Source organism: Diceros bicornis, chromosome 24 (assembly GCF_020826845.1).
Source record: "Diceros bicornis minor isolate mBicDic1 chromosome 24, mDicBic1.mat.cur, whole genome shotgun sequence".
NCBI classification, from domain to species: Eukaryota; Metazoa; Chordata; class Mammalia; order Perissodactyla; family Rhinocerotidae; genus Diceros; species Diceros bicornis.
In genome coordinates, this window is record NC_080763.1 from 38,758,837 (window position 1) to 38,784,761 (window position 25,925).

The 25,925-nt window shown below is 54.7% G+C and overlaps 1 protein-coding gene across 1 annotated transcript in view; it reads right to left on the bottom strand.

Annotated features, from left to right (window-relative positions):
* The window catches only part of ITPK1 (inositol-tetrakisphosphate 1-kinase), a 177,886-nt gene that overhangs the window by 132,246 nt on the left and 19,715 nt on the right, over positions 1-25,925 (bottom strand). The window contains exon 2 of the mRNA XM_058567583.1: positions 4,061-4,085. Coding sequence (XP_058423566.1) covers positions 4,061-4,085 — 25 coding nt within the window. The remainder of the gene's footprint in view (positions 1-4,060; positions 4,086-25,925) is intronic.

The following is a 25,925-nucleotide window of genomic DNA, read 5'->3' on the forward strand; positions in this document are numbered from 1 at the left end:
CTGTTACTGTTCCTCTTTAAATAAGGATCCAATGGAATCTAAATAACATAGCGATTTGAGATCCACCACCATCCATCTTAAAATTACAGAATCAGACTCTTCTTAAATACTTGGAAAGTTAGCAGCGTTCCCCCTTGCCCTCAAACTCCAGTTCCCAATCCACATCCGTCAGAGATGTTCTACTATCAGTGTATTTATGTTTGAAGGCCTTTTATTGATTGTTCATCATACTAGGCCAAAAAGATGTATATAAATATTTTCATTTTTTAATTTCACGTGACCATAAAGCTCTAAGTGTCAAAAATTTTCTTCTGGGGCCGGCCCAGTGGCACAGTGATTAATTTCGCGTGCTCCACTTTGGCAGCCCGCAGGTTCAGATCCCAGATGCAGACCTACACACCGCTCATCAAGCCATGCTGTGGCAGCGTCCCATATACAAAACAGATGAAGATGGGCACAGATGTTAGCTCAGGGACAATCTTCCTCAAGCAAAAAGAGGAAGATTGGCAACAGATGTGAGCTCAGGGCCAATCTTCCTCACCAAAAAAAAAAAAAAAGCATAAAAAATTTTTCTTCTGGACTGATTATTATAATTATTATTAGTATATAATTGATCAATACAACAGAAATATACTACAAATTTGTATGAGTAATAAGCATAAAAAATTAAACCTTATTAGAAATACATCTCAGAAGAGATGAATGTGAATTTTTTTTAACTATTTCAGATATCCACAGATGAATATTACCTTTTATAGAAAAGGCAGTTTATTATCAATTCTATCTCTATCAATTTTTATAGCTACAAGTGCTGAAACCACTTATTCAAATAAATAAAAAGATGGAATGGGAAGAGGTTTACCATAGCAAATTCTATGAATTCCTTTAGAATTATATGCCAAAAATTACAGTAATTTATTATCAAAAATCATTTTTAATGTTCTATCCGCTGACAACTCAATCAGGTCCTCTTTCAATTTTGTTGTAAAGTGAAGAACTGGAAACACCTCACTTCCCCAGGATCACAACAACCAGCCACCGGCTGCTCAGGAGGGCTTTATGCCCGGGGGTCACACACCAGACTCACGTCTGCCTGTGGATAACGAGAGTGTGTGTTTCTGCTGCAGATAACCAGCTTCCTGTGTGCTAGGCACCCTGCCAACAGCTCTGTCCACATTAACTCAATTAGCCCTCACAAAGATCCCAGGGACCATGCACCACTATTATCCCCATTTTAAAGACAGAAGACTGAGGCACAGAGTGGTTAGCCAACTGGCCCAAGGTCACACAGCAGAAACATGAACCCAGGGGATCTTGCTCCTCACCACTACATACACTGCCTCTGCGGAGGTGGAATAGGCCTGATATGAAAGGAGCAGCTGGCAAGGAGGGTTTACAAGCTCCTTCCCGAGCAGATCAGCTGTGGGAGTGAGCGCATGAGCATCTGTGAAATTGACTTTCTTAAATGTGCTCCCACCTCCACCTCTTGGAGAGATTACACACAAATGCTTCTTTCAAGTAACTGGCATCAATGCCCGGTACACAGTAGTACCCAGTTACTCTGCCATGAGACAGCAAGAAGAGAAAGAACTCCCACGACCGGGACAAGCGCTGCAGGAGCTCACCAGCATTTCACAGTCCTGGTCGCTGACGCTAGGCCCCAACATCCCTTTTCAAATAGTAGCCCAAGCCCAGGTAGTAGCAGGCCTGGAAGCATTTAGTAAATGGAACAGTCTATTAACATGCAGAGGAGACCCAATTAGCAGAAAAACCCGGGGCTTCGAAGACAAACCCACCTGCAATCAAATCCCAACGCTACCACTCACCAGCTGAGGTCCCCAAGAGAAGCCACAACATTCTGAGCCTCAGTTTCCTTGTCTCTAAAAAGGACATGAAAACACCACTCACGACACTGGATGGCTGCACAAAATGGGACCATGCCCATCAGGGCACCTGACACAGGAGATACCGGTGGAGGCTGGTGGCATGCTTATTCTCAGCCTCTTCAATCACTGACACCCAGTGCCTGGCAAAACGCCCCTCTCCAGCATCCAGCAGCCCACCAGCCTGGGGATCGGGTGCAGAGAGGCCCGGCTGATTTTGAAAAACCAGCCAAGCGGCTTGGCTTCCAATTTTTGCCAAGAGCCTTTCTCTATGCCTTGAAATTTCAAGTTCTCCAAACACTTGGGGATGCCACAGGGAGGTGAACGAGCAACGTGTCACTGGGTGTTATTTTTAGATGCTGGCGTGGAAAGCATCACTCTGGTCCCCAGCCACCACTTCCTCCCCCAAGTCATCACCAAAATGAACAGCACACATCAAGAAGGATTTCATAACTCTTCCTCCGCCTGGTACATTCTATAACAATGGCTCCACTCTCCCGTTCCACCCTCAGACTAAGTGGATTAAAGGTTTTAGTCTAAATCTTCCCAGGAAGCCACATAAAACAAACACACTGAACCCCGGGGTTGTCCTTCACATCCTGAAGCTCCAAGGCCCTCTCTCCACCCCCCTCCCCTCCGGGTGGGGGCGGCATCCCTGTGTTACAGTCTGGGATCTGGCGTGAACAGGAATCAGGTGTAGGGGGAACGGCACATTTCTTCCCCTTTTAAGCAGTGTGAGTGTTGGTGAGCACGTGAATTCACTTCCTCTAAAAATGGCTCCCAACAGAAATTTGCTCCCAGACCCTGACAAGCAGCTGTAGCTAACACAGGGAAGCATCTGGCCCACAGCGAGCTCCAACTACGAGTCCAGGCCTCGGTGGTGAGTACAAAAGAATCTGCAAGGCTGGGACTTCCAAGGTAACCATCAGAAAGGACTAAGAGACAAAAATAAGCCAGAGCATCCTGGAGCAAGAATGGTCCAAGACACCTAGCCTCAGAATGACAAATACACAAGTGCTCCTCCTCTGCCCCTTGCTGGACCCCTGGCAAGCATTATCAATCAATCCCTGCCCTCAGCCATTCAGATTTAGAATCCTCCAGGCAGCCACAACCAATCAATCAATCAGAAATGGCCCCAAAAGCACACTTCTTAGCCATTCCTGAATTTAGACTTCCTCCTTTTGATATATGGAGAGATTAGGGTCCACAGAAAAGCTTAGTGCAGATCATGCAACTGCGCAGAGCCAAGATGAGCCTGGAGGAAAGATCTAATGCAAGGCTTCCAGAAACTACCTCCTTCCCCAAAACAAACCTCAGCCTCCGGGTGACAAGTTCAACCCACAAACTACAAGGAGTTAGGCCAGAAGGAAGAACTCAGCAGCTCTCCACCAAGGCTGCTGGGACAGAGCACCCAGCCCCGCCCAGCCCCACCCCACCTAGCACCCCCATGGCTGCTGTCAGAGCCTGTACATCTATTTTGGGGCCACAGAGCCGGCCCCAGGCCCTAGGAGAGCTTCTGCCTCCACCCATCCGTCCTTCCTTCCTTCTCCAGCCAATGAGCTCCTGACCCAAGTCCACCCCAGGATGAGGCAACACAGGGATCAGGAGCCCCCACTTACTCAGCCCACCCTCCAGAAGCCAGGGGCCCATAAGGAAGATCAGGTATGGCCAACTGACGGTAGAAAAGGGGTGACGTAGGGGAAGAGACGCACCCTGACTGGGGAGGAGGGGAAGAAGGGTGAGGACAGGAGTGGTCTTGGAGATGACACCACTCACAGGAATGGTCTGAGATAGGAGAGGGCTCATCCCCAGAGGGCTGAACAGCCAAGGCAGGTGCCCAGGGGGGCTCGTGCTCCCTTGGCAGAGCCTGAGGACAGGCACAGACAAATCGTGGGGGCATCAGGACCACAGATGTCCAGCTGGGTGGCGATGTCCCCTCACCCTGCCCATCACGAGCGCCACCCCAGCCAACTCCTTCCACAGACAAAGCCACAGCAACTCCACAAACCCGAGAGACCACCAGCCCAACCTGTGTCCTGCCAGCACGGAAACCACGGTGCTTCCACAGGGAGAAGTGAAGGGAGGGCCGAGCGCCCAGACTCTTCAGAGAGAGGGGGCAGGTGGGTGCTAAAAGGCCCCTCCGCCTGAACAACGGTGAGGGCACGGTCCGTACTCACCTGCACGACTTCTATCCCTCGCTTCCTGCGGAGAAAAACAAAAAAAAACAAAGGTTAATCTAACAGGCAGGAAGCATCCTTTCAGAACATTCACTACAGCCAGCTGGAGGCAGGAGGGTGAGGAGAGTGGGTGGCTGCACCTCTCAGGCCACGGTCCCCACAATGGCCTCGTTCTCCAGGGGAAGGTTTATGAGCTCTAGCCAGTCCTCAAAGCCACCTTCTGGCAGAAGGAGAGGGTTGGTCCCCAGAGGAACTTAGCTGGAGCTCCCCAGAGACCCCCAAGTTCACTAGTTCTCCTCACAGCCAGCTGTCCAATCCAGACCTTTGTGGGCGCAGCTCCAGCCTGGATTACCCCAAGACCCTCCCCACCACCGTTGTCACGACTGACGGCCTGGCCGTCCCTCCTTAACTCAACCACCTCCCATGGCTCCCCATTTCCTCCCACCTCAGCCCAGCCCTAACACCTTGGCCCAGCTCCCAGGTCTGCCTCAGCCCATGCACTCTCCCACGGGCAGAAAGCCCTCAGACCCTTCAGTCCTGCCCCGGCTCTTGTCCACCCTACCCACCCTCTGACCCTGGTCCAACCATCACGGCCCTCCCAATATCCCTCCTAGCCCAGACCTCGTCTCCTCCACATCTGCCTCACAACCCCACAGCTGCCGTTCTCCCGCACGCATGCTCTGACTCACCCATTACAGAGCCTGGGGTCAGGGTCGGGGTCTCCGCAGAGTGCACGAAGGGTCCCTGCCAGCTCGCCCACCTTCACCTCCCCCACCCCACATTCCTCACTGCAGGCAGCTCTGGGCACACGGGGCCGCGTCACGTCTCCACGCCTTGGTCCACACTTGCATCCCAGCCTCTAGGATTCGGCTCAGACAGCAGCTCTCCCAGGAAGCCTTCCTGGACCCATACCCGCTCCCCCTGCCCACCCAGAGCCAGAACACTCCTAAGCACTCAGGGCTCCTGCTACCCTGGCCCCTTGTTGTGGAGAACTGACGGGCCGTTGCTCGGGGCAGTGGGCTGGGAAGGCACAGGGACACTGCGACCAGGAAAGCAGAAGAATGGTAGTTTACTCGCCCAGGCTCTTTCGCTGGAGCAGGGACTGGGCCGAATTCAGTAACTGTGTGTGCCCCACGCCTGCTATGTGCCCACCAGGGATACAGATGCTCCCTAAAAGTAAATACGTAAACACGTAGCCCGGCTCCTATGCCCAGCCCAGCCCTGCACTCGGGGAGCATGACAAATGCACCACCATGGCCCTCGAGGGGCTCATGGTCTAAGGGAGGAGATGGCACCAAGTCCCCCAGGAAACCTCTGGGCGACAGCGAGCAAGCACAGTCCCATCACACAGCACAGCTGGGGTGACACCTATCAATCTCATATTTGTTGGTTAGTTCATTCAACAAGTGTTTCAGCGCCTCTGAGAGCCGGACACAGTGGAACCTTGCAAGGAAGCCACCACAGGAGACAGCAAGACAGAGGCCAAAGAGGGCTGACCAGGTCACACTGCAGGATGCACCCAGCCGGCCTTGCCCTCGACCCCCAACACCTCCATGGAACCCCAGGCCCCAAAGAACTCAATTTGAAAACCACGGTGGTTAATGCTTTCAGGGCTCCCTGCTGTCACTCAGCTTCTCTGTGGTCCCAAAAGGGACGGCCGCCAATAACTATCAGCTTCCACGATTTCATGAGGGGACAGACTAGACACAACAGCACAGCCCTGGGCCACCAGAGCCCACAGCAAGAGGACAGACAGCGTCCCCAGGAAGCTGTGCCACGCCCAGTCGTCAGCTCACAACCCACACCATTTCTGCCCCCGCCTCATTCTCAGGTCATCCTGGCCCCAAGTGAGCATCAGTGACAGTGACACGGTCACTCGGCACGTGACTGTGACTAGCCAGGTTAGGCTCAGTGCGCCTCCTCGACCTGCACCTGCTTGTGGGCGGAAATCTTAAAGAGCCAAGAGAAAAGCCCCACGGGAAGCCCCACAAGACAAGACTGGGGACCGCACACAGGAGAGACGGATAGCACTGAGGAGACAGACAGGCGCGTATGGACGTGACCCACACCAGGTGGACGGGGCTTCCGCCGGGCGCCAGGCCGGGGCCTGGGTTTTCCCTCCAAGTTAATCCTCATGGCATCCAGATTATCCCTGCGTGTGGCTCTCATCTCCTTATGAAGCCAACTGCGGTCGCTTCCAATCCATCCACACGTGACATCATCCCAGATGGCTCTCCCTCCCCAGTCCCAAAAAACAAACGTGACTCTAACTTTGAAAACAGATGGAACCCATAAAATAAAAGAAACAAAAGAAAAAAAAAGTAATCTTGATATCAGACAGGCTGGAAATCTCAAGTGGAGCTGAGCTCCCAGGAGCCAGCACAGTTTCTCCGAAGCTCGGAGCTCTAAGAACAGGATAAATTGTGACTCTGGCCAAAAAGAGGGGGCTTGGCTCCCCTTTCAGACCACGTCAGGCCACACACGTACACTAGCCACGCTCGATGGTGAGTGCCCGCTGCTGCTCGATAACGCCTTCTGCAGCCCCACAAGGGAGAGGAGGTGACCGCCCGTTACTCGGATGAGCAAGCCGAGGCCCGGCAGCCTCTGGAGGTGTGGGCGCTGGCTCTACAGCGGGGCCCCCACACTCACATGGTAACCGGCATGGGAGGCAGTGAGAGGGGCAGGCCGGGTCTCCATGCTCTAGGGCCTCAGTGTCGGGGAAGACTAGCAGGGGCAGGTGGAAAACCACGTTCCCTGTGGTGGTGGGATCCCACGCACGCCACCACGGCCCGCTCAGGAAGATAAAGTGAACCTTCCAGGGCTCACTTCTCCATCTGGAACTTCTGCAGAACAAAGGTACCGACCACCTTCACTTCCCTGCTGTAGGCTCCTGAAATCCGGAAACTTCAGAAATTAAATCACGACGACAAAGGGGAAGAGGGAGAAAGGGACAAAGGAGGGAGCGAGACAGGAAGCAGGGAGAAGGGAAGAAAGAGAAACCAGAGAACTCACTGTCAAGTGATGAACTGCTCCTCCTGAAAACCCCAACTCCACCATCCCACCCCACAGACACACTCAAATGTGCAAAGGGTTTCAGGCTGTGGCTGTTAACTGCCACACTGTCTGTGACCGCAAAAGACCGGCAGTAACCTAAACTCCCAAGAGGGGCCGTTAACAAACTGCATGCTGTCGAAGGAATACTATGCAGCAGTAAAAAGGAATGCAGACGCACTCCAGACACCCATAAGGCATTATCTCCAAGACACTGCTATGTGAAAATACAAGCACGAAACCCTGCGTGCTGTGTGCGATTATTTGGGTTAAGAACAACTCCAAGACAAGAATGCATGCTTGTGTATACAGAGAATGAATCTGAAAGTACTACAAGGAAACAGTCGTAGCGTGACCTCTGGGCACGGGCAAGGGTGGCTAGGGGTGGGGTGAGGAGACTTCCTTTTCACTGTGCACCCTCATGCAGCTCTTGAATTTTGTGCCTCTAACATACTCTAAAAACTAGAGAAATAAATTTTTTAAGTTATTTTTTAAATAATAGCTGTCAGCATTCCCAGTGCGTGGCACAAAGTAGATGACTGATAAAGGATGAATCAATCAAATGATCAATCGATGAAGTAAAGCAGAGGAGCTAGGATTTATCTAAAAAAGCTTCCAAGTTCTGCTCAAAGAGGAGCTGAAATAACACCCATCCCGGGGCCACAGGACTGTCACGCATCAGAGCACTCAGCTCGGAGTCTAGGCCCATTTAAATACTCAGGCACCTGGGAAAGAGGCCAGGAGGGAACCCGCCAATGTCAACTGTGGCAGCAGTAAAGTGATGGGTGTGGTTTCTTCCCTTACACTTTCTTGTATTTTCTAGTTTTCTATCATGAACATAGATATTACTTCCAAAATTATAGGAAAAGTAACAATAAAAGTTAAAGTTAGGGGCCGGCCCAGTGGCGTAGTGGTTAAGTTCGATGTGCTCCACTTCGGCAGCCCAGGTTCGAGGATTCAGATCCCAGGTGTGGACCTACACCACCCATCAAGCCATGCTGTGGCGGCATCCCTCATACAAAATAGAGGAAGACTGGCACAGATGTTAGCTCAGGGCCAATCTTCCTCAAGCAAAAAAGAGAAAGATTGGCAACAGATGTTAACTCAAGGCAAACCTTCCTCAGCAATAAATAAATAAATAAATAAACTTGCTCTTCTCACAAGCTGGATAATTGATGACGGGAAGATCCATTTTGCAAAAGGGACTCCCTCTCCCCCAGAAGTCCAAGGAGAGCACAGCCTTGGGGAATTTCAAATACTCATTTACAAAATGAACTATCGTCTCATGGAAGGAGGGAGAGCAATCAGAGAAGACTTCAAGGAGGAGGCGGCATTTGCCACTTGAATAAAAACTGAAGGGAAACTATAGGCACCGGGGAGGAGAAGTTAAAGGGGAATAACATGAGGAGTGCCCACTTACCAAAAGACGTGGGGCATGTGGTAGCCCACCAAGGGGGCAGGCTGGAGCCATCAAAAGTAGACAGTAGATGTAGGCTGGGCACGCACCAAAGGCCTGGAATGTCACAGTGCATTGGCCAGTGAGTCCCAAATGCCAGGGCAGATGACTAAGAATCACCACTGGAACTTGTCAACAACACCAATTCGAGGTCCAGTCCTGAAGACTCTGGTTCAGGAGGTCCAGAGGCAGGGCCTGGGAGGGATTCAGGTTTGTCAGGCTCCCAGGTGTCGTTCAGGAGCAGCCAGGTATGGAATCAGCAGGACCAGACTTGCCTGGGGGAGGGCGGGGGGGGGGGGGGGTTGTTCACTGAGCAGCAGCCTTTCCAGGTCTTGGGGACAGAAATCAAGGACACAAAAGAACTAGAAATAGCTGTGGTGCTCACAGTCATAGTCTGGGAGCAGCAGGCCGAGGCCACACACCAGCACCAGGAGACGACGGGAGGGGACACTGCAGGAAGATGGTAACTTCTCCAATTTTTCAACCACAGTCCTGCCAGAAGGTGGTCAGAAGCCCAGGACTGAGCTGAGCAGACAGTTCAGGGTTAGAAAAACACAATCTGGGAGGCGAGTGAAAGTGGAGGAGGTGGGGTACGCCCCCAAGAGGAGACCAGGGAACCAGACCCAACTGTGCCTTGTGCCTCAGTTTCCTCATGTGTCAAGTGAGGAGAATCCTGGAAGCCGCCCCCAGGGCTGTTGGGGCCCACAACTGGGGCTGAGGGCTCAGCCCTGCCTTCCTGCCTTTCGGAACCGCCCCTCCTCTGTCCCACGTGATTCTGATGGGCAACCAAACAATGAGGGGCTGCCCCCTCCAGGGAGGGCACGCAGCCTGGCACCTCACTCAGTTGCAGGATGGGCGTGGGACCTGAGCCAGGCCAGTCCTGGGCCTTTCCAGGACAGGTCCTGAGGGACCGTCAGCAGCACAAAAAGCGCGGCGGGAAAGGTCAGAGGACACCGTTGCCACACCGCTCCGGGTGGCCAGACTCTGGGGAAGGAGAAGAGGCCGGCGTTCTCTCGCCGGAGGTCAAGGCCGCCATCCCGTCGGCCTGGAGCCTGGCCCCTGTGGACTTTCAGTTACGGACTTTTGCTTAAGCCAGTTTCCACTGAGTTTCTGTCGCCAGCCAGTGCCTTGCTCACTACGGCAGGTGCTCAGTAAGTGACAGCAGCAACACTTCCTGAAGATGACAAAATTTACACTGGATGACCCGGCGCAGAGGGAGCGAGGATGATAAAGTAGTCCAATGAAGAGGAGAAGATCGGGAGCGGACAAGAGCAACGGGCCAGAAGCCAGCGAGGCAGGGCCACCGAGAGGGAGAAGCGTCCATGAGCCCACGCCGCAACGAGGCCACGTAAGGCCTGAGGTGTGGGCACTGGATGTGATGTCAGGAAGGATAACACAGACACCTCGGGACGACGACCCCCACTGAGAGCAGGCCTGCCTCACAGCAGGGCAGGGCCCCGTGAAAACCAGCAGCAGGCACGGGACAGGCTGCTGAGCCGCCTGGGTCTCAGCCTTCACACCTGTTAAATGGGTATGACCTTTCCAGCCCAACAGGACCGTCCAGGGCACGGGAGACCCAGGGGCGGCAGACAAGCACCGCACAGGAAATGGTGAATCAGCAGGGGAGAGAGGGCTATGCCAAGACACAGAGGTACCCTCCGACCAACAAGTACAGAAAGTCCAGTGACAGCTGGGAGAATTCCAGGCGCTCAGAGAGAGCAGGGCAGCGACTAAAGAATAGTGAAGTTTGTCAAAAACGGGGCCCTTGGGTTCAACAAGACCCGCTTTCCCGAAATACGCAGGGCCACAGCCACTTGCCTCCCACCCAGACACAGCAGAGGGCTGGCAGCGCAGAGGCAAGCCACCACTGCCAAGGGGGCCTGCAGGATGGCCCAGCTGCGGAGGGAGGCCAGGCCAGGCCTCCGGGAGCAACTTCACAGCAGAGGGAACCGACCGGAAAACGCAGGCCCCCTCCCACCAAGGGGCACGCAGAAAGAAGCTGCACTTGCACCCAGAGCCAAAAATCACTTAAGAGACAGGAGTGTGTAATTATGCATGTGGAAAGCCAGGCACACTCATCCAAGCCATCTGTAGCACAGTTTGGTAATTACCAGATTGCAGGAGTCACGAATAACAAGGCCCTTTAACACCCACAAGGCTTGCAGGCAACCTCTCCCCGCCTCTCCGTGCCTTGCAGAGAGCAGGGCACGTGGACCGTCTCCCGAGGACTCGGGGTTCCCTGAACAGGCGGCTGGGCCCCTTCTCCCCCACGTGTGCACAGGGACACACTGTTCCTGCTGCCTCAAATGCCTCCCCAGGGTCACCCCTAACCCACGCTCGGGGTCAGGTCCTTAGGAGCCCTCCTTGGCTCCCACTCTCCTCAGAGCCCCCCACACCCCAGCACTGAGCACAGAAACGGAGGTTGCCTGGCTCTGCACCGCCGACCCCCGCTAGGCTAAGAGCTCTGTGGGGGACATTAGTGGTGGCCACCAACACCAGCAGTTCCCCTCCTCCTGGGCACTCCCCCCACCCACCAGGTTAGGCAGTGAAATGTGCACAGAGGTGACCTCTGTCACTTCCAAGTAGAAGCACTCAACTGCCAATGGCCGACTGTCCAGCCAGCCCTCCTGGACCTCAGCGACCGTGGGAGCACGAGGACACAGCTAGCCCCCCAAGCTGGCTCAGACCCCCTGCTAGAAAGAAACCTGGCTGGGTGGCAACGAAGCCAGGCTGGGAAGGAGAAAGAGAGGACCTTCAGTAGCAGTGGTTCTCAACCAGGCAACTTTGCCCCAAGGGGACATTTGGCAACACCTGAAGACACTTTTGATTGTCACAACTGGGGAAGTGCTACTGGCATCCAGAAGGGAGAGGCCCTACAATGCACAGGACAGCCCCCTAAAACAAAGAATTATCTGGCCTAAACAGTCCACAGTGCAGAGGGTGAGAAGCGCCAGGATACAGAGGACCAGCACTGAGCCACCACAGAGTTGTCCAGGTCCAGAATGGGCTATAAACAAACCCGCTGTTGCAACCTCTCGGGGTTACTTGTTATTGCAGCCCAAGCTGGCCTATCCTGACTAATAAACGCTCCTTGAGGAAACCGGGTTTGTGCCCTCTGTCTATACCCCAAATTCTCAGCACGATACCTGGCACATGGCATTTGGAGGTGCAGCATACAAGGCGTCAAGGGGAAGGTAGCCTCAGTCCCTCTTCTCATCTAACCCTCCCAGGAGGGACCCTGTTCTCTAAAAATACCCAAGCCTGACATAACTCTGTGCCTTTGCACAAGCTGTTCCCTCTGCTAGAATGCCCTTCCTCCCCTGGCAAACTCCTGCGCACCCATCAAGAACAGCTCACACATCATACTCGCCAAGAGGCTCCTTGCCCCTCCCCTGGGCAGAAATGACGGCTCTTTAGCCATACAGCCACCCGACACTTAAGCCCGCTCTGTACTCGATTTCAGACTGTGAGCCTGAGGCCAGAGATGGTGTTCTTTATTCCGGCACCCTGTGCCCAGCTCAGGCCCCACACCTGACAGATGCTCTGCAAGCCCTTCCTGAACGAGTGTCCCAGCATCCCGGTGAGAGGCTCCAGCCCTGAGCTGGCCCTGCCTGTCTGCTTCCTCAGTTGCCTGGTTCACGTGTTGGTGGCTTCATAATTTGGATTTTCCTATTAACAGTGCTGAAACGGCCCAATATAAAGGCAACATACGAACAGAATTTTAAAGCCAGTACAAACATTTTAATTGTTTGGACAGCTCCAGGAAAGAACCAGATAAACTGGACGCTGCCTTATGTCTTTTGAGGAAAGGGGAAGGGGAGGGACCCCTCCCCTGATTGGACAGTCACCAACTCATACGTAACCCAAGACCTTCCCTGATATGAGGTGCCCCACCTGGAGGGGGAGGCGGGCCACAGGGCCCACAGTGCAGACACAGCTGTGTGAGTCAGCGTGTTCCTTCAGACCCAGAACAAGCCCACGGGGTCCCTGGAAGCGGCTTTTCCTCTGAACCCAGAGGTGGGCAAGGCAGAGCTGGTGACTCACCTTCCCGGCACCTCCTGGAGGGAAGCAGAACCCCAGGGCTGGGAGGCCTTTGCTACAGAGGCACATGGCAGCCTAGGGGCCGAGGCACCTTTAAAACCCCACCCCTCCACTTTCAGGATGGGGAAACTGAGGCGGGGTGGGCTGGAGATTATCCAAGGATGTGTTCTGCTGCGACCAAAGGGCCACCATTTCAGACTGGAAATCACCCTGACTTTTCATTTGAAAAGAAATGTCGAAATTCCCTTAATGGTGCTTGACATGCCCCCACTTTTTAATATAAAAAATCTCTACTTGATATTCTTTTTAAGTCTTTCACTACTCCCTTGCAGGTCCTGTAATTTGTCTTCCTCCTAATTAGGGAGAGGCCCTAAATTGCAGCGGGGAGGGTATTACTGGAGCGGGAGATCCACAGGGGCTGCAGGAATTGTTGGTTCCAGGGCTCCCTTCCCTACCACCACCACCTCCAGCTGTCTGTCTGCCTGGCTCAGGGCTAATGACTCAGTCTGTTCTCTCCACAGCAGTTTCTTATTCCCAAGAATGCGAAGTCACTTGAACATCAGCCCAGTGAGCAGAGTAAGCTACGGCAGGGAGACAGGAATTCCTGCGCTGACACTTCCCTCCTTTGGACCCACTTGGGGAGGCAGAAGCCTGAAGATTTTAGCAACTATCAAGGTACCACACGCACTTCAAATAACTGCACGAGTGTGTGTCCTGGGCCTGCGATCTGGGATGCTGACATTCTTTTAAATGCAGTGTTCCAGAATAGATAACATCTCCATCCACCCAGATGCTGCTGCTGCTAACACTCCCTTACAACTGAAAGCTCCTCCTGGCCCAAGGGCTGGATTCTAAGACCACAAGAAAGGTCCTTTAAGCCCCTCTAAGCAGTTTAGGGGGTCTCTGCCCCGAGGCTGGGCCTCCAGCCACAGGAGTGCAGAGTCCCCGTCTGACTGTTGTCCAACATTTGCTGGGCTGGCCTGGGAACAGAAGGGTCCTCAAGCCACAAGCCCTGCCTAGGGATGCGGCGGCCAGGGGGCCCCTGGGTACAGCAGACATCCGGGGGATGGCAAGGGCACGGGAAGGTGACTGAAGACTGCTGTTTGAGCTGAGCCCTGGGGGTGACCAGGAGGGAGGCTGCCAGGGCAAGCCGGGAGAAAGCCTGCCAAGCACCAGGCGTGGCTGGGGCAAAGCCAGGGCCTCTGGGCATTGGGTTCCCGGGCCCCTCTGCAACAAGCACCATGGCTGCTGTCACATCAAAGCAGAGGTGAGGTGAGCCCCACCCCAATCTCAGAAAACTTAAAACCACGAAGCACCTTAGTCAAATATGCCCCCAACCCCTCAGCCATTTATAGGTTAGGGGGTGGGAAGGCAGGCCCAAGGAGTCAAGTAGCAACCTCATCCACTGGTCTGTGATTAAGGGTAGGGAGTCAGAGCCTGGCTCTGCCCTTGACCCAGTCCCTCCCCAATCAGGCCTGAGAAAGGCGGTGTGCTGTGAACACCGTATTCTTCTTCTATTGCTGTTGTAACAAACCACCACCACCGTAGAGGCTGAAAACAACGCAAATGTATCCTCTCACGGTCCTGGAGGTCCAGAGTCTAGAATGTGTGGCAGTGCTGCCTTCTTTCTGGAGGCTCTAGGGAGAAATCACGCCTGTGCCTCGACCCAGCTCTAGAGGGTGCCTGCACTCCTTGGCTCGTGGCCACATCACTTTGACCTCTGCTTCAATGTCACATCTTCTTCTAACCCTCCCCTCTCCCTCTTACGAGGACCCTTGTGATTACACTAAGCCCACCCGGGTAATCCAGGATAGCCTCCCATCTCAAGACCCTTAACCTTAATCACATCTGCAAAGTCCCTTTGCCACGTAAGGGGACATATTCACAGGTTCTGAGAACACCTTGGGTGGGGCCTTTCCACTCCCCATTCCAAGGCCACCTGGCTCCACGGAAGGCCACATCCCGCAGACTCTGCCAAGTGGCAGCGACAGACACTCCCCAAAGAGAGGCGTCTGGAGCCTGAGTCCAGCGTCCAGGCAGACCGAGGCCAACAGGGGCCTGCCGAGCCCCCATTTACAGGCCCGGGGGTGCCAGGCCAGGCCTCAGCCCCATTCCGGATGCACTGAGCTCCTGACTCTAGAAACAGGCAGTGGCTTCGTCCGGTGCCCGAGACCCTCAAATTTCTGGGAGGATTCCAAAGGCCTGGGCACAACCCAAACAAATGACAGGCAATGCCAGTAATTCCTGGGCCCCGCACACCCCCTCAGGCCTGTTCTCCAAGGGAGAGAGGGGACGGGGGAGGAGGTGGAGGCCGGGAGGGCCTATGAGCCGCATCGCAACAGCCACTTAGTATCAATTTCAAAGGCTGCTGTCCCATTTTCTCAAGTGAGGAAATTCAGAGAGGTTAAGAAACTCACCCAAACATTAAACCAAGTGAAAAGGGTAGAGAGACAAAGACAAATACTGCATGGTACCACCTAGACGTGGAATCTAAAAAAAAAAGTCGAACTCACAGAAACAGAGTAGAATGGTGGTTGCCAGGGGCAGGGGTGGGGGAAATGGGGAGAGGCTGGTAAAGGGACAAACTTTCAGCTATAAGATGAATAAGATCTGAGGCTCTAATGTATAACACGGTGACTAGAATTGCTAACACTGTATTGTATGACAGAAACTTGCTAAGAGAGTAGTACTTAAATATTCTTACCAAAAAAATAAAGGTAAATATGTGAGGTGATGGATGTGTTGATTAACTGGATGGTGGGAATCCTTTCACAGTGTATATGTATATCAAATCATCACATTGTACACTTTAAATATATTACAATTTTATTTGTCAATTATACCTCAACAAAGCTGGAAAAAATATACATGTATTAACAAAAAAAAGAAACGCTCCCGAAGACTCACAGCAAGGAAGCCACAGCAGGACCAGTCTAAAGACAAGTCTGGCAGCAAAGACCACCCTTGTCCCATGACCTGTGGGGGTGGGGGTCCAGCAGGTCTACTCAGGGTGGGGCTTCTGGGATTTCTGGACAGAGCTGCCTCTCGTCCCCTGCCCAGCCACTGCCCCAAGTCTGGGCTGAAATCCTTCCTCAGCCCTCGACCCCCAGGAGGCTGGGCCTGCGGGTGAAGAGGCCAGAGGCGAGCTGTGACTGGCCTCAGACGTCCCGAGACCACTGGCGTGGGGACTGGACACACCCTGGGTCACCCAAGGCCCAGAGGCGGGGAAGCCGGCACGCCTGCTCTCTCCTCTCCACAGGGTGGACAGCTTCTTCTGACCACGCTGTCACCTCGAGTCCACACTGGCCAGGCAGAAGGAACCTTGCCACAAAGCTGAAGGGAGGAGGAAGCAGATCTCAGCTCAATCGTAGGAAAGAGGGTGCCAGCTCCCAAAGGAAGGCTGTCCAGGCAGGTGGTGATGGCCCCATGGTGGCAGGGATTCAAGCAGTGGCGGGGGACTGGGGAAAGCGGCAGGCTAATGTCTTAGCGGCCCCTCCCATCCCTAAAGGCTTCTGAACCTACCAATGAGAAAGAGCGATAGGCGGCCGGGTCACAGGACTCCAGAGAAGCAAAGGTGCTCAGAAGCGCAGGCCAGCTGGGCCTCCCAAGGAGGAGAGAAGGAGCCCGGGGCCTCAGAGGGCCCCACTGCTGAAAGTCAAAAACCCGGGGCCTGCTCCCAGCAGGTGGACACACACCCCCACCTCCTTCCTGCCCAGCCTCCGGCCCTGCCAGGCTCTGCTGCTGGAAGCCATGGCAACAGGCCCCAAACGGCTAGAGAAATGCCTCAGAGAGCCCCAAGCAGGGTGTCACAGCAGCCGCCAACCCAAAGCCAAGAGCCGGGGCCCTGGGCAGAAGTGAGAATGCCAAAAAGAGGAAGCCCTGATGGCAGCCAGAAGGGAAGAACGCCTGAGTGACAGCAAAGGGCAGCCTCCCCGCGCCGGGAGACACAGGCCTCCGTCCTGAAGACCACTGGGACCACCAGGCCACCATCCAGCTGTCTGTGCACATCCTCCTAGGGGTCCAGCCTGTGACGCTCTACATCTAAGACATGACTCATCACCTCACTGCCCAGCCCCCAGCCCTCCTGCGCTTCCTGCGCCCACCCTGGCATTCAAGGCCTCTGCAGCAGGTGCCCACCTCCTCATCCACGATCTTCACCCTGTCTGCTCCCAGCACACCTGGCTCCGTGCCCTCCCCCCACTGGCTGGTTCCTTCACACTTCCAACCCCCTGCCCACACTGTAGCCCCCCCCCACACACACACCCTACTCCCCTTGCCCCCACCCCCACCATCTGGAACACCCCCACCCTTTCCCACCATCCACACTGGAAGCTTCTTCCTCGCAGGCCTCCCAGGGGGCAGCCCAAGTGGAAGGCCACTGAGGAGCCCAGGGAGTCAGCTCCCGACTGGAAGGGCCAGCAACGGTGCCTTCTCCTGATCTGGATTCCTCCTTACGAAGGACAATGACAAGCCCACTCTGTTCCAATCCTTATTGGGGGGGCAGGGAGTGGGCTCTCTAGACGTCCGTGCCCACATCCCTGACTCAGCATGCTGAGCTGCTGGACGACTCTCCAGGAATGATCCTAATACCAGGACAAGAACTCAGATACAGAGGAAGGAGCCCAATCTGCAGGCAGGGGGGAGAGGAGGCTTATGTTTTTTACTTTCCCAGAGTTTTTTTAAACTAAATTCCACTTGATGACTTGCGTTCTGACGAACAATCTTTCTATCCAAGGCATTCTTTCATTCATTTATTTCATGCATACTTCTTGAGCACCTACTATGTGCTCTGGGACACATAGTTTCACTGCCCAGGACACAACAGTGAAGACAACAAAAAGGGGTCCTGTTCTCCAGGAGCTTACAACACATAGGGGAGGGTGAACAAGAGAACAGCTGAAATAAATGCAACGTGTGACATGTTCTGGAAGGAACACTTGAGAGGCTGAGGCAGAGAAGGGGGGACTGCGCTGAGATCTAAAGGCTGAGAAGGAGCCTGTGGTATGAGAGTGGGGAAAGAGACTGCAAGGCAGCAGGAACAGCATATGCAAAGGTCCTGAGGTAGGAAAGTTTGAGAGCAGCCGAAGAAACGAGAAAAGATCACGGAGGCTGAGCCATGGTCAGGAATGAGGGGCAGGAGGCATGTCTGGGTGCCCTGAGAGGCTGTTCTTGTGCCGTTTGGTTACCCGGGCCAAGAAAATCTCTTTTTGCTTAAACTCATCTGAACTGCGTTTTCTTTCACTTGCATCCACAAGAATCCTGGCTCCTATAAAATCCAAACCAAAGCATCACATTCCATCACCTTCTCCACCAACCTGCACCTCAATCTCGAAAGCAAACACCACCACCCACCCAGTCGCCCCAGCCAGAGCCCAGCATCACCCTCCACTTCTCTCCCTCGTCCCCTTCCCCATCGGTCACCACACAAAGGTTTCATCTGGACCCTAGGCAGCCAAGGGCTGGTGGTCCCTCTCCTAGGGAGGTGGGCGACTGCACGCTGGCAGGAGAGGCAGGAAGAGGAAAGCAGATGGTCTCTCGGCTGCGGGAAAAAGAGAACCCCCATAACACTGGCTGCTAATTGCATATAATTATGAAGGAAAAACGTTCTTTAAAATTAGCTTCCCAAAAGTGGCTATAATTTCAAGTGTCCCTTGCAGTATGATTACAGCGTCAGCCCGACAAACGTTTTATCATCATCACAGATCATTCAGGCCCCTGCAGGCAAAAAAACAGCAAAGCCACCAAAGGCGCCAGGGCCAGACAGCTCCCAGAGAAGCACTTCCAGCTGCCCAGGGAGAGCCCAGCCCAGGAACCCCAGCTCGGAACCGGTCCGCTCCCTGCACACCTGGCTCAGGGCCCTTCCCCAGGAGGCATGAGGCACATCTTTCTTCTTTCTTTCTTTAATGTCTCTGATGTTCGGACTCAAATCCCAAGAGCAGCCATTAACAAAAACAAGGACAGCTTCAACGACTGTATGCCTCCGATGGCCACGTGCTGTATTTGTGCCTCAGTTTTCCCATCTGTAAATTGGGCGTGACAATGGAGTGTAACTTAGGACATGCTGGAGGACTGAAGAGTGCCTGGCACACAGTGAGCATCCAGTCCATGTCCCCACAATCCCCCTCCTCCCATCTAACCCTCGGAACAGCGCCGGCCTGGCTCTGCATGTGGAACCTAAAGCTCAGAAAGACCACAGGAGCCCTTCAGCTGTGGGTGAAGAGCAAGACATAGACTCAGCTCTGCCTGACTCCAGAGTCCACACTCTTGTCACACTGGGTCCTTGCCAGGCTCGGGGGATGACAGAAAAGTGACGCTCTGAGCTTCTCCAGATGCCACTCCTGGCAGAGCTGACAGACCAGTGTGCACTCAGACCTCAGCGGACAGCCCGGCCCTCCCCGCCTTACCACTCACCCCTCCTCAGGACTCTGGACTCTGAAACATCACAGGCTCTGGGATGGCTGTGACCCCAGCGGGTGACTTCTAGCTCTGGGGCCTCCACTCCTAGGGTCCCCCCTTTTTATACACAACAGAGCCAAGGCCCAGAACTGAAAGGGACTTGAGGTCACAGGGAGAGTCAGGAGGAGATCAATAAACTGTCGCCAGGCCCCCATGACCAGCCCAGCACTAGGGGGAGGGGGGCACCCCACATGGCATCTCCAATCCGCCTCCAGCACCTGAGGAGAGGAAGGGCTGCAACAGCCCCATTTCAAAGATGAGAAAATCGAGGTCCAGAGAAGCATCAAGGGACAGGTACAGGGTCTCCAACAAGGGAAGAGGAGAGCCATGCTTTCTACCCAGGCTCCTGACCCCTAGGCGAGAGAACAGGCCATGCTGAGTGCCCACAAACACACTGCCATGCAGGCCTCGACTGGGGTGTGAGGACAGCGAGCCGGCCACGGGAGCCGGCTGCACCCACACCTAGTGGCTGGGTGGCAACAAAGTCAGGCTAGCCGTGGTTCTCTCTGAGAGACATCTTGCCCCCAGGGGACATCTGGCGGTGCCTGGAGACGTTTTGGTTGTTACAGCTGGGGAAAGGAGTGGCACCCAGTGGGCAGAGGCTGGGGATGCTGTGAACCTCCCACAATGCACAGGACAGCTCCTAACACGTAGAAGGACCCAGCCCATGAGGAACCCTGAGCTATGGTAATCTGTGAAGGACGATTTGGATCTGCCTGGACATGGGGCTGGTTCAAAACAACAAAACCTTCGGGCCGGCCCCATGGCTTAGCGGTTAAGTGCGCACACTCCGCTGCTGGCGGCCCGGGCTCGGATCCCGGGCGCGCACCAACGCACCGCTTCTCCGGCCATGCTGAGGCCACGTCCTACGTACAGCAACTAGAAGGATGTGCAACTATGACATACAACTATCTACTGGGGCTTTGGGGGGGGGTGGAAAGGAGGAGGATTGGCCATAGATGTTAGCTCAGAGCTGGTCTTCCTCAGCAAAAAGAGGAAGATTAGCACGGATGTTAGCTCAGGGCTGATCTTCCTCACAAAAAAAAAAAAACAACCTTTCAAAGAAATAAACAAACATGAGTTTATCCACATATGCATTTACATAAATATGGATATATGTATGCAAATGTATTTGCTTGCATGTGCTAGAATATCCTGGAAGCACAAAAAAACTAGGAACAATTCCAGGGAGGAAGCTAGGGGTGAAGGGGCACAGCTAGGACAAGACCCTTTTTACTGTAAGTCCTTTCTCATCTTTTGATTTGAATCATGTGACTGTATTGTCTATTTCAGTACATTTATGTTCTCTCAAAAATAAAAAAAATCACACTTCCCTGCATGTACACAGTCTCCTTCAACCACCCAAGGTCCGTTTTGAAAGCCCATGGAGCAGGATAATCTGAGGTCAGCCTTCTGACTGACAACTCTGTGATTAGATCCTGGCTTAGAATGCCCACCGAGGCACAAGGCCAGACTCTAGAGAGGTTCCAAGCCCCTCATGACCCACCCCCCCCCGAAGCCTGCCCCCACAAGGCTGGGCTCTCCCAGCTGACGGCAGAGCCTGCGGGGTGACCCAACCAAGCTGGGCACGCTGTGGTCCTGGCCGATGCCAACTAGACCAGCCAGATTTCCAGCCCAGTACAGCCAGTCTCAGCGGAGGGGAGCATGTGCTCACCAGCCTCAGGCACCAGGAGACTCCAGAGGGCAAGGGGCTGGGAAGCCAGGAGTACGGGTTGGACGGGCAAGCTCCCTCGGCCTCAGCCAAGCTCCCAGGGCCCCAGGCACACTGCCCACCAGCCACTAAGTCACCCACTCCTGACGCACCTGCCTCCCAAGGGCCCCACCTCAACCTTGATACCGACATCCCCCAAAGGAGCATCTCCCCGGGCCTGCCTGACACCCAGCCCGGCTTTCCAGCAGATGCTTTGTTCAGTCCTCCCAACAATCCCCCCATTCCTCACCCAGCTCTCCCCTCTGCACACTCGTCACCATCTGTTCCCCCAACCAGAATGGCCGCTCACAAAAGCAAGACTTTGTTCTCTTCTGTGACCTACGGCCACGCACGCACGGACTCAATGCCCATTTCCTGACCGAATAAGCAGACGGACACACACCCCGCTCTGTGGGGAGGGGCACACCCCACACTGACAGAGAAGCATCACAGCCGAAGGGGCCCACCTGGTTCCAGAGCCCCCAGGGCAGACCCAGGGTGTGGCAGACCACCCTGCAGAGCCCAGCTCACTGCCTGCTGCTTCCACCCCTTTGCAGTAACCTCTCCAGTCCTCAAACTACCCCCATCCCAGTGAGGAATCTGGGTGCACTAACACCCCAAATCCAGCACTATCTCTTCCCAGCTACCCTTTAACCTGCACTTCTATCCACTGGCCCACTTCCCCACCTGCGCAGGCCCCGGCCTCATCCCTTCCTCCCCTCCGAGGCCACAGCCAGCAGCCAGCAGGTTTTCTTTCTTGTGTGTGTGTGAGGAAGACTGGCCCTGAGCTAACATCTGCCAATCCTCCTCTTTTTGGTGAGGAAGGCTGGCCCTGGGCTAACATCCGTGCCCATCTTCCTCCACTTTACATGGGACGCCACCACAGCATGGCCTGACAAGCGGTGCGTCGGTGCGCGCCTGGGATCCGAACGGGCGACGAAACCAGCGAACCCAGGCCGCCACAGCAGAGCGCGCGCACTTAACTGCTTGCGCCACCGGGCCAGCCCCCAGCAGGTTTTCCAAACGGTGCTTCCCAGACGTGAATGTGCAATGTGCACACACACCTCCTGGGGATCCTGCTAAAGTGCAGATTCCAGTCGGAGGTCTGCGGCGGATGAAGCTTCTGCAGTTCTCGCGAGCTGCCGGGGCGCTGAGGCCGGCTGCCTGCACACCGCCAGCAGCGGGGTCTGCTGAGTCCTCACCCCTGGCCAGTAGTCCAGTCCATCTCCGCTGCCACCACACCATCTAGACCACCGTGACGTCTCGCCCGGAAACCACGGCAGTCTCCCAGCCCCTGGAGCCCCCAGCCCCAGGCCTGCCATCTCTGATCTGTCCTCCAGGGAGCTGGCCAGAGCCCACATCGGCCTCGGCCCACTTTCATGAGGGCTATGGCTCCTACAGCCCTCGGGACAAAGCCCAAACTCCCACGATGATGGTTCGCAGGATCCTGTGTAACCCGGCCTTGCCTCACCCAGAATGCCAAGCTCCAAACACACAACTTCTCTCAGCTCCTTCCAGCTCCTTCCAGCTCCTTCCAGCGTCCACGGCCTCAGCTCTGCCCCTCCCAGGAGGAGGGTCTGGGAGGCAGCCCCGCTCTTACACCTGAGCCGTCCAGCAGAGGTTACCTAACCTCTGTGAGGGCGTCTGTTTCCTCGCCCATTCGATGCAGGAGGGACCTCACCTGAGAACAGTCCCACGGCGGGCGGGGACTGCCAGGCAGGGGGCTGAGGGCAGACAGAGGAAGGTAGCTGCCTGGGGCCCCTTCAGCACGAGGCAGAAAGGAAACAAGAAGCAGAATTGTATCTGTCAGTCTGCTCTGGAAACTCACCTGCGCCCACAGTTCGGAGAGGCTAAGAGGGGACATCCCCCCACCCCCGAATACCACCCCCACGGTTAAATCAACAAGAGGCTGTCAGCCAGATGCGGCCTCAAGGAGCTGGCTCAAAAGCCACCATTTTACTATCAAGTGCCTGCTGTGCGCTCAGCGCTGTATATACGGACCTCTCGTCCTCCCAAACTAGCCCTGCAAGGTGGGGACAGTCATCATCCCTGACTGAAGCTTAGAGATGTGCAATGACCTCCCGGTGGGGCAGGGGCCCACCTCCCGGCTCCACGCTCCTAACCACTCGGTGTGGGTGTAGCCACACCTGCACTCACAGAGGGGAGGTGAGAACCAGTGGTGCTCCTCCTCCTACGCCCCATCTCGCTGCTTTCTAGATACTCTCAGCCCAGGCTTCCACGGGTTCCCTGCAGCCCCCATGTGCCCCCCGGACCAGACATGGCCAGAGTCCCTGCATGAGGACCCCTAACCTCACGGCATCACACCTTTGCACATGCTGGCTCGCTACCTAGACTACCTTCAATCCACACTTGGCGGTCCAATGAGCTCCTCCTGACCCTCAAAGACCCAGCTGAGGGTCGCCTCCTGCGTGAAGCCTTCCTGATCTCCCTACACAGAGAAAGTTGTCCCTTACTCCCACTACCACCATTCCTTGAGCATAGCTAGTCTAACCAGTGCTTCTGTCTGCCTCCCCCACCCAACTGGGCCCCTGAGCCGTGGGAACGTCCCCGTGTTCCCAGCACCTGGCACACTGTCTAACCCAGACCCGCACACTCCTGAATACCACCACCACAATAACGATGCCACCCATCCACCATTTACCAAGGACCTATGATGGCGGATTTCTAAGATTTATAAGTAAAGACATGTGGCAGGCAGTGAACTGTGGGGCTTGATATTCACTACTGCAACACATCAACCACGAAGGTTAAGAATGCTCTGCTTCTCCTACGGATGCAGAAACCAAGGCTCAGAGAAGCTCCGTAACTTGCCCCAAACCACAGGGCAGGACAGTGGCAGAAGCAAAGTTGAAACCCAGTTCCCTCCTTCAAAGCCAGCTGTGCGCACAGCGGCCGGCAGCTGGAGGGAAGGGAGGGAAGGGAGCCCAGGCCGCCCAGCGCACACAGAGGTATCCCTGTGTCCGCCCAGCCCTAGCGAACAGCCCGCTCCAGGGCACAGTCACACATGCGGGCGTCACCATCTGAGGGCGGAGCAGGGCCCCAGGGATGCTGTGGAGCAATGCTTTTAAGTTAACATTTAACATTCTTGGAGGATAATACGCACAGACAGCATGGGCACCTTAGCACGGAGCTCGGGAAAACTGCCCCATCATTAGTGAACACTGCCCAAAGGATTCAAAGGGTCATTGACGTCCATGGACTGTTTTGTGGGGTAATTTGACGGGAGCCTTTGCACACCATGACCCGGAAAGTCCTGAAGAATCTGGCCCCCGCCTACCTCTCTATTGCTCTCTCTCTCACCTCACAAGCCTTGTTCCAGCCACGCCCTCCTCCCTGCTGCTCCACAAATACAGCAAGCTCCCTTGCTCAAACGCACCCCAGGGCCTTTGCACTTGCTGTTCCCCCTGCCTGAGATGCTCCAGCCCCAGCCTTTCCACTGACCAGTCAGGTCACAGCCCTGAGTCTCTCCTTCAGCAAGGCCTTCTCTGACCACCCTGGAGACAGTCCCTGGACCCCGCCACATCATTGCTATCACTTCATTTCCTGATCCCTACTGAAACTACCCCCTTTAACTTACTGGTTGACACGTCTGTTACCCCCACACTTTCCTCCCCCCACAGACTAAAGCTCCGAAGGACAGGGCTTGTCCATCCTGGCCACATTTGTGGTCTCTCACGAAGCCTGGCACAGAGGGGTGCTACAGATGTCGGTAAACAAACACTCTACAGAGGGATTGCCGTTGTCGTCCTGGTGACATCACACAGAAGCTGACCACCAACAGGAAACTGGGTCTGGAAGCAATCCGGAAGTGACGCAGCGCCCAGCAGCACAGGGAGGAGGAAGAGAGTGCAGGAGTGAGTAAGGGCCAGATTCACTCCAGTCTCCCCACTGAACATCCAGGGGCTCTCCCTGTTGGAATATTCCAGAACATGAGGGCTCCTCCGTTCTAACCTTCTCTTCTTCCAGCTAAGGAAAATGAAGTTCATCAAAGGAGGCTGCCACACAGCTAACACCAGGCTCCAAATCGGGACCAACACCTGCCACCCCCGCACGCCGTGATCATGCCTGCCCAGGTCCCCGGTCAGTCAACCACACCAGCCTCGTCTCCTCAGTGGAGGCCAAGCTCCCTGAGGACCAGGCCTGAGAGAGCTTGGTTTGAGCTGGGCACACAGTGGGCACGCAAAAAAGCTTTTTGACCGATGGATGGACACTCCTTCCCTAGGGAGTCCACTCAAGAAGGAGCGCCCTGAGGGCCCCCAGGCCAGGAGCTAACTGCCCAGCATGGCACCAGCGGGGCAGCTGCCAGGTCCTGACGAAAGAAGGGCCCACGGCTTGCCTGGCTGACACCCAGGGCCAGACCACACACTCTTGTGTGTAGAAACAGTCCCAATTCTTGACCCCTCCTGGTACCCGTGCCCTTTGCAATGACCTTGCTGCTCCAATCAAGAGGTAAAGTTTACTGTGCAAGCCACTAATGTGGCATTAGTATTACTGTCCCCATTTCACAGAAGAGAAAACTGAGGTTCACAGAGTCAACTTCTTTGCCAAAGGTCACAAAGCTAATAAGTTACGGAATAGGTACTGGACCAAGTTGTGTGTGCCAGCACTTCCCAAAATGTCTTCTCTGAGATGCTAATAAGTCAAATGCAAAACGCTAAGTTACACAAAGATAGAAAGGTTTCTTTATGGAAAGACTTCTTAGGGTTTCTAATACGCTATTACGTACTTTGAATCTCCAGAGGCACACTGCTCGGCAAACTTAACTGACCATGGAATTCTTCTTCTTTTTTTTTTTTTTTTGTGAGGAAGATCAGCCCTGAGCTAACATCCATGCCAATCCTCCTCTTTTTGCTGAGGAAGACCGGCTCTGAGCTAACATCTACTGCCAATCCTCCACCTTTTTTTCCCCCAAAGCCCCAGTAGTTAGTTGTATGTCATAGTTGCACATCCTTCTAGTTGCTGTATGTGGGACGCCGCCTCAGCATGGCCGGAGAAGCGGTGCGTCAGTGCGCGCCCGGGATCCGAACCCTGGGCTGCCAGCAGTGGAGCCTGCGCACTTAACCGCTAAGCCACGGGGCCGGCCCTGGAATTCTTCTTTAGTGGATTATCTCGTAGAAATCACGTTCTAA